Genomic DNA, 12,941 nt, shown 5'->3' on the forward strand with positions numbered 1-12,941 from the left:
CTGCGGAAACCGCCAGACTCTAGAACTGCGCAATATAAGCTTGCAAGTCCTGATTACCCTGTTTAACATCGAGGAGGGCATCATATTTGATAAACTGGCCTCTGGACGTTCAAAACAGTTCTTGAAACCTTGTACAAATAGGGCATAGTCATTAATCAAAGATCTTGGTTAGTGACGAGGGGGGTGGCCTAGGCCAGGGCACTTCCAGCTAAATTGGATATGATAAATCCAACCCGAGCCCTTCCAGACTCGAAGGATCGGGACTGAAGGAGAAATATACCGCACATGCATCTAGGAACTCCTTTATCGTCTTGGGGTTTCCCTCAAACCTGCCATAGGAAAACGGCATCGGTGGTAAATCATCTTTTCCTTCATCTCTGGACGCTGCCTGTTGACGAAGAAGAAGGTTCTCGGCATGAAGGGTTTGCATCTCCACTCTGAGTCCTTGTATGGCTTTGCACATCTCCTGAAACTGCTCCAGAGACGCCATGGGTGCTTGAGGCGTTGTATACTGTCAAGACTTGGCTCTCCTTCCCCTTACTCCTCCTCACCTGTTTCTTCTAGTATCTCCTCCAACCTTGCTGCTTCCTTTTTCTTCTCAGTCCTTGTGATTTCTATTGGCTTCTTCTCCTTCTTCTGACGTAAGTAGGGACACGCTCCCTCGGTGGCCACCTTGATCTGGATTGTATACAGATCTTGGGGATACCTGAAATCCCAAAGGCAAAAAACCCTGATAGGTGTTTACAGTCCATCTTCAAATGTGCAGAGTAGTTGGTAGGATATCAAAAAGGAGTACTTCTGCTTTAAGAATATATGACTGGAAGGATCAACACTGCAGGCAGGAATCCAAATACTCCTAGAGGTAGGATTGCAGGGGAGTATCCAACGTAACCCTCCGGTATGAGACTGGAAGATCTGATCCTCGAAGACCGACGGACTCCAGGTAGTCTCACAAAACAGCAGGTACCGGGACACCAGTGTGGGAAGAAGGAAGTAAGAATACGTACGGAACAAAGAGGAAACATTCCAAAGCCAGTACCATTTAAGGCGATAGTTATTATTTAGATGGATTACAGAATGAGATGATCCAGATAGCAAGAACGGAGAGGAGAAGAGATAGAACTAAGTAGAAAGACTCACAATACCGAGGAAGTCGGTAATAGAACAGGGCGAGAAAGGCTAAGTGAGATAGCCGAGGTAGACAGGTACACGGAGATAGCGTTCGCCACAAAGATGGTTAACGCTACGTGCATGAAAGAATAGTGAAAAGAAACACCCGTTACCTTACCTGAAAACCTGTAAGTACCTAACGTGAGGAAAATTAGGAAGAATGAACATAGACAGGTAGGAAGGAAAAGAGGCACGGTGTAAGGCTCTGTAAGGCGAGTCGCTTTGGGAAATAGACTGGCAGCGCACGTAACAATTGCTGATACAACGCGCCGAGCGCCGGTTTGCATTGTTGTTTATAGGTTCCAGCGGCCATGTTGGATACAGACTAGACCGTCAACCTGGAACAATCGGGACCATATAAGTAGTATTTCCTATGGTGCGAGATCTTCCAGGGCTGGTGCATGACAGTAACCATTAAAACAATCGCGTGTCTGGTTTTTCCTAATTAGATGAAGCGCAGCTGTTCATTGCAACAAGTCCCTTCTTTCCAATATCAATGTAATTTTCTACAGGGGATCAAGCCATTCAGGATGGGGTTGCAATGAGGTAGGCCACTCTTCCAAGGAGGATCCTGTGTCTCCAGCCCTCATTATATTCCCAGAGGCTGCACATTCAATGGCAAAGCTAATTGGGGTCCATAAGAATATCAAATATTCCTGATCCCTGATATTCCTCTGTGAGGCCTCTGTTGCATTCCTGCTTCTACTGAGATGTTGCCAATGACTGTAACACATGCACTGCCATTGTGGGATGCCCTTAAATTCATGATACACCTCCCAGACAGAAGGAAGCCTTTCCCTTTTCCCCACACTGGCTTTGCCATCCTAGGGACTGGCTTTGCCATCCTAGGGGCTGGATTTGCTATCCTAGGGACTGGCTTTGCCAGCCTAGTGACTGGCTCTGCCATGCTAGTGACTGGCTTTGCCATCCTAGTGACTTTCAGAGCCATCCTAGTGACTGGCAGTGACATCCTAGGGACTGGCTTTGCCATCTTAGTCGCTGTCGTTGCCATCCTAGTGACTGTCGTTGCCATCCTAGGGACTGCCTTTGCCATCCTAGTGACTGGCTTTGCCATTTTAGGGACTGGCTCTGCCAAGTTAGTGACTGGCTTTGCCCTCCTAGTGACTGGCTCTGCCATCCTAGTGACTGGCTTTGCCATCCTAGGGACTGGCAGTGCCACCCTAGGGAATGGCTTTGCCATCCTAGTGACTGGCTTTGCCCTCCTAGTGACTGGCTCTGCCATCCTAGTGACTGGATTTGCCATCCTAGTGACTGGCTCTGCCATCCTAGTGACTGGCTCTGCCATCCCAGTGACTTGGAATATTCCTGGTTATAAAGCGGCACATGCACCGTGGCCTGAACCAGCCACACGCTGGCACCATTTCCTGGAACATGGCTTTGTATAAAGGGAATTGTCAATGGCAAGGATGAAGCATGGAATCCATCAAGTGAGCTGCCCGATAAGGTGGAGGCGCCCCCAGGCCAGGTGATGCACTGATGGACACGTGCAATGGCTGACTTCCCAAACTGCACTACATGCAGAGAGCAGCATAAACCTTTGCTCATGTTATTTGTTATTTTCGCATCCCGATAGGACTATGGTTTAAAGAAGGATTTCAAGACCTGTTCTGTAAGACCCAGTGAAACTGTGCTCTTAATGTGATGATGTATTGGTGTAGGAGAATTCCAATATTCCGATGAGTCATTCCCAAGTGAATTGGAGGCGACCAACTCCTGTGCATTCCACATCACACAGTGTGCACTGAGTCAGTGCTCTGCATGCACATAGACATACCAAGAAATGCCAATAGCTTGCAGAGCCCAAGCAGGGACAGTCAATAGGGTAGTGAGAAAGGGACTCACTTGCCATCGCTGGCTTTCTGTGACCACCAGCCAAAGTCTTGCTGATGGATTCTTGGTACAGAAACAATGGGCCACTGTTCCCGCACCTGCACACAGGGAAAACCCTCCCAAATCTGCCATCAGGAACCCCAAGAGGGGCAACTGAGAGTGCCCACTCCCTACGGTAGGGCAGGGGGGCTTGCGCCACTGAGGCCAAGGATGGGAGGGTTAACCAGCCAATCAGATGAATTGGTGCACAGTGTGTGCAGAGGGAGGATGTGTGGCTGGAGGCAGCGGAGCACTTCAGCACTCTTATGGAGCGTGCCTCGTTGCTCTCCAGCACGTCAAACAATATAGCGCTATGCATGAGAGTTCTCCAGCACATTCATTCTGCGCTAAGCGCTGCATATTAACATGGCAGAATCATGCATGCAGCACACCTGCAGTGCTCCATCCCAGATTCCCAGGCACTACATGTTTCTTCCTGAGCTGGCTGGGCCGCGAGCGAATCCTACAGGCTAATCTCTAACCTGTCCATCATGGGGTGCCTTTGTTTCTTTTTCCATACATTCAGTGTATTGACTTTCCATATCATTATGTGCTGAGCTCTGAATAGCGGCGGCCTTGCAGCCATGCAGATACAGCTGGAGGTTCTTGGGTATAAATGCCAGCGTTGCAGCCAGAGGAGTCACCACAGAGAAATCCCAGGACCACCATGAAGTTCCTTCTGATCTGCGCCCTTCTGGGAGCTGCCGGTAGGTTCAGGAAGATGCACTCACTTTCATTGCCGCATTGCAGTGATCGAAGTGAGCGGGAACGGTCGCGAGCGGTGTTCCACTACCTTTTTTTTCTGTTTCTATTCACCAGTCTATATAGAAGGTTGTCCATGCATGTCCCATGTCCCTGTACAAGTGTAAAGGTGTAATAGTAGCCTTAACTAGTCACTAATGCCCTGGCTGCAACACCTTGCACATGTTGCACTAGGCTTCCGCCTACCCTCTTCACTGCTGAGACCACAGTTCCACTACTTTCTTTCAGTCGGTGCACTCCTACGACTGATCATTCATTATAACGTGAATAGAATGTTGTTATCCTCTCTGGCAGTCTACTGATTACTAAAGGACCCACAACAAACATCAGACACATCAAGCACTCGTCCACCTGATGGCGTGCCTCGTGCAGATGATCATGGCGTGCCTCCTACAGCTGACCATGGCGTGCCTCGCGCAGCTGATCATGCCATGCCTCGCCGCAGCTGATCATGGGGTGTGTCACGCAGCTGATCATGGGGTGCTTTGCGCAGCTGATCATGGGGTGCTTTGCGCAGCTGATCATGGGGTGCTTTGCGCAGCTGATCATGGGGTGCTTTGCGCAGCTGATCCTGGGGTGCTTTGCGCAGCTGATCATGGGGTGCTTTGCGCAGCTGATCATGGGGTGCTTTGCGCAGCTGATCCTGGGGTGCTTTGCGCAGCTGATCATGGCGTGCCACATGCAGCTGATCATGGCGTGCCTTGTGCAGCTCTTCGGACAGTAAGCTCACGCACCTACAACCCCATCTTTTTCCTTGCTGGTCCCAATGCACCAAGAGGCCGTGCACAAGGAACACTCTGTGCTGTAGCCAGCATAGTAACATAGCATAGCTTGAGTGGATTCTATTGCATTGCATTTTAAGACTAGGCCAATCCTTTCAGTGCATTTGGAGAATACCTTTTCCTGCTGCCTAAAAGGTCACAAAGTCATCTTCTCGTCTTAATCTCAGGCCAAATGATTACTGGGTGAGTCTCTATTGTGAGGACTAATTGTTGCCTGAGTTATGGGATGTCGTCTTAATCTCAGGCCAAATGATTACTGGGCGAGTCTCTGTTGTGTGGACTGAATGTTGCTTGAGTTCTGGTATCTCGTCTTAATCTCAGGCCACATGATTACTTGACGAGTCTCTATTGTGTGGACTGAATGTTGCTTGAGTTATGGTAGTTCGGAACCAAGCGGACAGACAAAGGAGATGTCAGGCCAGCTGTGTCTGGGATTTCCCCTTCGATTCCTGTGCCACTCGATTTGACGAGCGATATATACACTTCTGCCACTACGGCCTGACATCTCTTTTGTCTGTCAATTAAGTGACTTCATTGATCTACTAGAGCCGTTTACCCATACGGCCCTCCATTAGGGGTTTTCCTTACTTCTCGTTTGCTTTTGGTGCGCGCCTTGAAGACGACCTGTGTGTCGAAACACGTGTTGGCTGTTCAGAATTAAATATCAAACTACTTTTACTTTATTTCATTGTAATGGTGTAAAGCGCACAACCAACCCCTCTCTCTTTTTCTAAGCATTCTATTTCAATTCCAACCAGGGTGGATAGGTTGGCGGGAGTTGAAGTGCTGCTTGCACCTCCTTCAATTACTTCTTGATTACAATATACTAGTGATAACTAGCGCACAGATACTCAGTTTCGAATCCACACTTGTTCATAGTTATTGGACAGGTTGGCAGTGCAGTAAGCATCGCCCCCAGCTAGCCAGTGATCCTATTTATTGACTATAAAGCAGCTTCCACAAAATGGCGGACCCGGCAGCTAAACAGGCTTCACATGGAATTACTGAACAAACTTTCCCAAGAGACTATGAATACAAAGGTTTGCATCTACAGTGAGGAATTGTACTTTTCTTGCACATTTGTATGTGTATTCATTGATGTTTGGGGTGGTACTGCAACCGGAAATGGGGTACACTCGAAGCAATACAAGTGTAAGGGGCCTTCAGGCTCGAGAGAGGGCATCTGGAAAGATTCCCATATGACTGGGTCAGTCATCAGTCCCCTTGCACATAAGTCGACATGCTAATGTCAGTTATCTGATTAATACACACTGGCTGGTGAAGAGTTGTTTAGTGGTGAGTTCTATCATGGTGTTTAGAGCTGTTGCCCTTTCAGCATAGTGCTCATTGCATTAGTCTTCCAGGGACGCTGCAGGGTTACCTCTGGTCAACTATACACTATGTGTTCATATCCCAGAACACATAAAATGTCTGGGTTACATGTATGTACAGCATTCCACTCCATGGCACTGAATCATGTTGATTGAATCATCCAATACATCTAAGAACTGTAACATGGATGTAGGTCTAATGGCGTTGGTTTCCTTTGCAGCCGCCTTCCCCATTAACGACGATGATGACAAAATTGTTGGCGGCTACACCTGTGGCAAGAACGCTCTGCCCTACCAAGTCTCCCTGAATGCCGGCTACCATTTCTGCGGCGGGTCCCTCATCAACAGCCAATGGGTGGTGTCTGCTGCTCACTGCTACAAATCGTAAGTGCAGTATAGCTGTGTGTCAATGTCCAATCCTCCCGCACACACATTGGCCAATGACTCAGGTGTCGTCACTGTGACCTGCCACACCTGTAACATGCAGACACTCTGGAGCCTGACCTAGTTCCAGTTGGTGTTGCAGCCATTGAGTAACAGCCTGCTGCACCGACCCCGGAACAGAAGTTCACCTTAGCTATTCAGATTGCAAAGAGTGCAACTGCAGCACTACAATCACACAGACCTTAAAAAGAGCAAAGAGATGCATAGATGGGAAAGAACAGACCGGAAGCCCTTAGAAAAGTCAGACCTATGTTTCCCTCAGTAGCAGAAGAGATGTAAACATACAACATGGCGCCATGGTCCTCAGACCCTCAAGCTCAACATAGACCAGGCCCTGTTTCACATTCACATGGAAGCCCCATGTTTAACGTTGCCCAGAGCCCCCACGCCCCCTGATTACTACTAAAGACATCATATGCAAAGATCATTACATTTCCTAACTCTAGCACTCATGCCTGTTGTCTCCATTTTGGAAGTCTGCAGTCACAGCCCACTGCACGCAATGCATCAATGGACAGACCTGCACTAGACCTCTCGCAGCCTGTTATCCCTGGAGCAGGAACTCTAGATGCCAATGTCTGAGGTCACGCTAACAGTGACCAGCGGTCAAGCCATTTCCTGGATCACTCCATGGTTTTAGGCCTTCATTCTGCTGTGCCTTAGAAGAGACTCCACCCTACCCTCATGGCCTTCCTCCTGCTGTGCCTTAGAAGAGACTGCACCCTACCCTTATTGCCTTCATCCTGCTGTGCCTTAGAAGAGACTCCCCCCTACCCTCGTGGCCTTCATCCTGCTGTGCCTTTTAAGAGACTGCACCCTACCCTCATGGCCTTCATCCTGCTGTGCCTTATAAGAGACTGCACCCTACCCTCATGGCCTTCATCCTGCTGTGCCTTATAAGAGACTCCACCCTACCCTCATGGCCTTCCTCCTGCTGTGCCTTATAAGAGACTGCACCCTACCCTTATGGCCTTCCTCCTGCTGTGCCTTATAAGAGACTGCACCCTACCCTCATGGCCTTCATCCTGCTGTGCCTTAGAAGAGACTCCACCCTACCCTCATGGCCTTCCTCCTGCTGTGCCTTATAAGAGACTCCACCCTACCCTCATGGCCTTCCTCCTGCTGTGCCTTATAAGAGACTCCACCCTACCCTTATGGCCTTCATCCTGCTGTGCCTTATAAGAGACTCCACCCTATCCTTATGGCCTTCATCCTGCTGTGCCTTAGAAGAGACTCCACCCTACCCTCATGGCCTTCATCCTGCTGTGCCTAATAAGAGACTGCACCCTACCCTCATGGCCTTCATCCTGATGTGCCTTAGAAGAGACTCCACCCTACCCTTATGGCCTTCCTCCTGCTGTGCCTTATAAGAGACTCCACCCTACCCTCATGGCCTTCCTCCTGCTGTGCCTTATAAGAGACTCCACCCTACCCTCATGGCCTTCATCCTGCTGTGCCTAATAAGAGACTGCACCCTACCCTCATGGCCTTCATCCTGCTGTGCCTTAGTAGAGACTCCACCCTACTCTTATGGCCTTCATCCTGCTGTGCCTTTTAAGAGACTCCACCCTACCCTTATGGCCTTCCTCCTGCTGTGCCTTAGAAGAGACTGCACCCTACCCTCATGGCCTTCCTCCTGCTGTGCCTTATAAGAGACTCCACCCTACCCTTATGGCCTTCATCCTGCTGTGCCTTATAAGAGACTGCACCCTACCCTCATGGCCTTCATCCTGCTGTGCCTAATAAGAGACTGCACCCTACCCTTATGGCCTTCATCCTGCTGTGCCTTAGTAGAGACTCCACCCTACCCTCATGGCCTTCCTCCTGCTGTGCCTTATAAGAGACTCCACCCTACCCTCATGGCCTTCATCCTGCTGTGCCTTATAAGAGACTGCACCCTACCCTCATGGCCTTCATCCTGCTGTGCCTAATAAGAGACTGCACCCTACCCTTATGGCCTTCATCCTGCTGTGCCTAATAAGAGACTGCACCCTACCCTCATGGCCTTCCTCCTGCTGTGCCTTATAAGAGACTCCACCCTACCCTTATGGCCTTCCTCCTGCTGTGCCTTATAAGAGACTCCACCCTTCCCTCATGGCCTTCCTCCTGCTGTGCCTTAGAAGAGACTCCACCCTACCCTTATGGCCTTCATCCTGCTGTGCCTAATAAGAGACTGCACCCTACCCTCATGGCCTTCCTCCTGCTGTGCCTAATAAGAGACTCCACCCTACCCTCATGGCCTTCCTCCTGATGTGCCTTATAAGAGACTCCACCCTACCCTCATGGCCTTCCTCCTGCTGTTCCTAATAAGAGACTCCACCCTACCCTTATGGCCTTCATCCTGCTGTGCCTTAGAAGAGACTCCACCCTACCCTTATGGCCTTCATCCTGCTGTGCCTAATAAGAGACTGCACCCTACCTTCATGGCCTTCCTCCTGCTGTGCCTTATAAGAGACTGCACCCTACCCTCATGGCCTTCCTCCTGCTGTGCCTTATAAGAGACTCCACCCTACCCTCATGGCCTTCATCCTGCTGTGCCTTATAAGAGACTCCACCCTATCCTTATGGCCTTCATCCTGCTGTGCCTTAGAAGAGACTCCACCCTACCCTTATGGCCTTCCTCCTGCTGTGCCTTAAAGGAGACTCCACCCTACCCTCATGGCCTTCCTCCTGCTGTGCCTTAGAAGAGACTCCACCCTACCCTTATGGCCTTCATCCTGCTGTGCCTAATAAGAGACTGCACCCTACCCTCATGGCCTTCATCCTGCTGTGCCTAATAAGAGACTGCACCCTACCCTCATGGCCTTCATCCTGCTGTGCCTAATAAAAGACTGCACCCTACCCTCATGGCCTTCATCCTGCTGTGCCTTATAAGAGACTGCACCCTACCCTCATGGCCTTCCTCCTGCTGTGCCTAATAAGAGACTCCACCCTACCCTCATGGCCTTCCTCCTGCTGTGCCTTAGAAGAGACTCCACCCTACCCTCATGGCCTTCATCCTGCTGTGCCTAATAAGAGACTCCACCCTACCCTTATGGCCTTCATCCTGCTGTGCCTAATAAGAGACTGCACCCTACCCTCATGGCCTTCATCCTGCTGTGCCTAATAAGAGACTGCACCCTACCCTCATGGCCTTCCTCCTGCTGTGCCTTATAAGAGACTCCACCCTACCCTCATGGCCTTCATCCTGCTGTGCCTTATAAGAGACTCCACCCTACCCTTATGGCCTTCCTCCTGCTGTGCCTTATAAGAGACTGTACCCTACCCTCATGGCCTTCCTCCTGCTGTGCCTTATAAGAGACTCCACCCTATCCTTATGGCCTTCCTCCTGCTGTGCCTTATAAGAGACTGCACCCTACCCTCATGGCCTTCATCCTGCTGTGCCTTATAAGAGACTGCACCCTACCCTTATGGCCTTCATCCTGCTGTGCCTTATAAGAGACTCCACCCTACCCTCATGTCCTTCATCCTGCTGTGCCTTAGAAGAGACTCCACCCTACCCTCATGGCCTTCCTCCTGCTGTTCCTAATAAGAGACTCCACCCTACCCTCATGTCCTTCATCCTGATGTGCCTTATAAGAGACTCCACCCTACCCTTATGGCCTTCCTCCTGCTGTTCCTAATAAGAGACTCCACCCTACCCTCATGGCCTTCCTCCTGCTGTTCCTAATAAGAGACTCCACCCTACCCTCATGTCCTTCATCCTGATGTGCCTTATAAGAGACTCCACCCTACCCTTATGGCCTTCCTCCTGCTGTTCCTAATAAGAGACTCCACCCTACCCTCATGTCCTTCATCCTGATGTGCCTTATAAGAGACTCCACCCTACCCTTATGGCCTTCCTCCTGCTGTTCCTAATAAGAGACTGCACCCTACCCTCATGGCCTTCCTCCTGCTGTGCCTTATAAGAGACTCCACCCTACCCTTATGGCCTTCCTCCTGCTGTTCCTAATAAGAGACTGCACCCTACCCTCATGGCCTTCATCCTGCTGTGCCTTATAAGAGACTCCACCCTACCCTTATGGCCTTCCTCCTGCTGTGCCTTAGAAGAGACTCCACCCTACCCTCATGGCCTTCATCCTGCTGTGCCTAATAAGAGACTCCACCCTACCCTTATGGCCTTCATCCTTCTGTGCCTAATAAGAGACTGCACCCTACCCTCATGGCCTTCATCCTGCTGTGCCTAATAAGAGACTGCACCCTACCCTCATGGCCTTCCTCCTGCTGTGCCTTATAAGAGACTCCACCCTACCCTCGTGGCCTTCATCCTGCTGTGCCTTATAAGAGACTCCACCCTACCCTCATGGCCTTCCTCCTGCTGTTCCTAATAAGAGACTGCACCCTACCCTCATGGCCTTCAGCCCTGCAGTTACACAACTATTCCTTTCCAATACCATCTCACTGCACCTACACTCTAAAGAGAACTCTGAGCTGGATGTCTTTAACCTTCAGGTTTCTTAAATGTCATGTAGTCGTTCTCTCAAGAACATCGGGACGCTGGCGCCTCCTAACTGTGATCCTGGTGTGGTGAGAAGGCGGCAGCGCCACAATGTCGTGGAAAAGCGAGACGCAAATGGCACAGGGAATTGCCCAGACTCCACGAGCGGCAGCAGAGCAAAGAGTCCCTGGATGGTAGTGGCAGAAGAACGGTGCAACGCACTGAGCCGGGGCACCAGATAGTAAGAAGGCTGGAAGGAGCAGGAACCACAGGGCAGAAGGTGAAAGACCAAAGGAACAAGAGAGAAGAACAAGTGTCTGGAGCAACAGGACAAAGACATAACTCCTAGAACAGGAGCCGGAGGGAAGAGGAAGTAAAGGGAGTGCAGCACAAGAAGGGAAGTTGAGACGTGAGGATCGCCGTCTAAGTCAAGCTTAAATAGCCCAAGATGACAGCGCAGTCATAACCGCCTGTCCCCTAGCAATGCTAGGACGCTCCCTGATGGTCATGCATGGACCCATGACCATGGCTCAATGGGCATGTGCCCAGATCGCAAGATGGCGGCGCGCATCTGCATGGGCCGTCGAGGAATCGGGGAGCCTGTCTATCCTCGAGTGCATCCAGCACTGTGACACCATCTGCACCATTGCGTCTAGAGCCTTCAGGCTCCCTGCACAGGTAAGGTCAGTCCCTGGACACTGGGACCTCTGGGGTGCGGGCGTGGGCATGAGTGCCGAACACTTACTTTGACCTGTTACTGATTTTATTTCACTGTCAACTCTTGTCTGGCGAGCTAGACCTCTCCTCTGCACCATGGCTAGTATGCTGGTACTCACACTCATCCTACTCGTTCTCCACAAACATTCCTGTAAAAAAAGCTCAAAGGACGTTCTGGATCCTGGATCTCTTCATTGCATTCCTAGAAGGGCTGCACCTCTTGAGAGCAACTATTGCCCCATGTTAGGGAGTGTCAAACCCTCGGGCATGAGCAGTGACGCATTAAGTCACCTTGGCTTGAACTGTGCACTTGCCCTCATACAACCATAAATATAGAGCTTGAGCGATGTGGCACTGGGTCACATGAAGAAATCCTGACTTTACTGAATCTGCTGCCAGCCTTTGGAAAGCCAACTCTGGACACAAAGTAGGCATTAAAGGGGCCCTTCTTGCTCACTCTTGATTGGACCTTTTGGGGTGCTAGTAAGACTCTTATTCCCGCCTCTGCAAGCTCAGATGTGACAGAGAGAACATATCTCTGCTCTGCATCCTTCTCATTGTGGATGTGCCCCACATTCTGGCCAGACTCATCCTGAAGACACCCCTTCTGGGACCCCTCTCCTGTGTCCTCCTTTCTGACATATAGCGACTAAACCACCTGAATTGATGCAATATCAAGCAGTGCTTGCTTATCAGTCAAAGCCATGAAAAACATACACAATTCATAAAACATATGCAAAAGTTTAGACATGAAATCATATGACCACTCACCTTGCAAATAATACAATGTTAATGCTTATAACACTGTCTTATTTTAGGCGTATTCAGGTGAGGCTCGGCGAGCACAACATCAACTCCAATGAAGGCACTGAACAATTCATTGACTCTGTCAAGGTCATCAGACACGGCAGCTACAACTCCCGGAACCTGGATAACGACATCATGCTCATCAAGCTGTCCCGCGCAGCGACGCTCAACAGCTACGTGAAGGCCGTCGCCCTGCCAACTGGCTGTGCTGCCACCGGAACACAGTGTTTGATATCCGGTTGGGGGAACACCTCCGGCAGTGGCTGTAAGTGACCAGGGTCTGGGGAAATGGGGGTTCTGGAGCAATGGCATAGTGGTGGGATGTTGACACAGTGGAAGTGGCTGTAAGTGACCAGGGTCTGGGGCAATGGGGGTTCTGGAGCAATGGCGTAGTGGTGGGATGTTGACACAGTGGAGTAGCTGTAAGTGACCAGGGACTGGGGCAATGGGGGTTCTGGAGCAATGGCGTAGTGGTGGGATGTTGACACAGTGGAGTAGCTGTAAGTGACCAGGGACTTGGGCAATGGGGATACTGGAGCAATGGCCTAGTGGTGGGATGTTGACACAGTGGAGTAGCTGTAAGTGACCAAGGACTGGGGC

The 12,941-nt window shown here is 50.4% G+C and overlaps 1 protein-coding gene across 1 annotated transcript in view; it reads left to right on the forward strand.

Annotated features, from left to right (window-relative positions):
- Nucleotides 1-3,727: 3,727 nt before the first annotated feature.
- Nucleotides 3,728-12,941, forward strand: part of LOC138579469 (trypsin-like) — a 13,297-nt gene continuing 4,083 nt past the window's right edge. Inside the window, exons 1-3 of the mRNA XM_069649803.1 lie at nt 3,728-3,767; nt 6,157-6,319; nt 12,353-12,606. Of these exons, the coding sequence (XP_069505904.1) occupies nt 3,728-3,767; nt 6,157-6,319; nt 12,353-12,606 (457 nt within the window). The remainder of the gene's footprint in view (nt 3,768-6,156; nt 6,320-12,352; nt 12,607-12,941) is intronic.

The sequence above is a fragment of the Ambystoma mexicanum genome, chromosome 3p (genome assembly GCF_040938575.1).
Source record: "Ambystoma mexicanum isolate Mex_15411 chromosome 3p, UKY_AmexF1_1, whole genome shotgun sequence".
NCBI lineage: Eukaryota > Metazoa > Chordata > Amphibia > Caudata > Ambystomatidae > Ambystoma > Ambystoma mexicanum.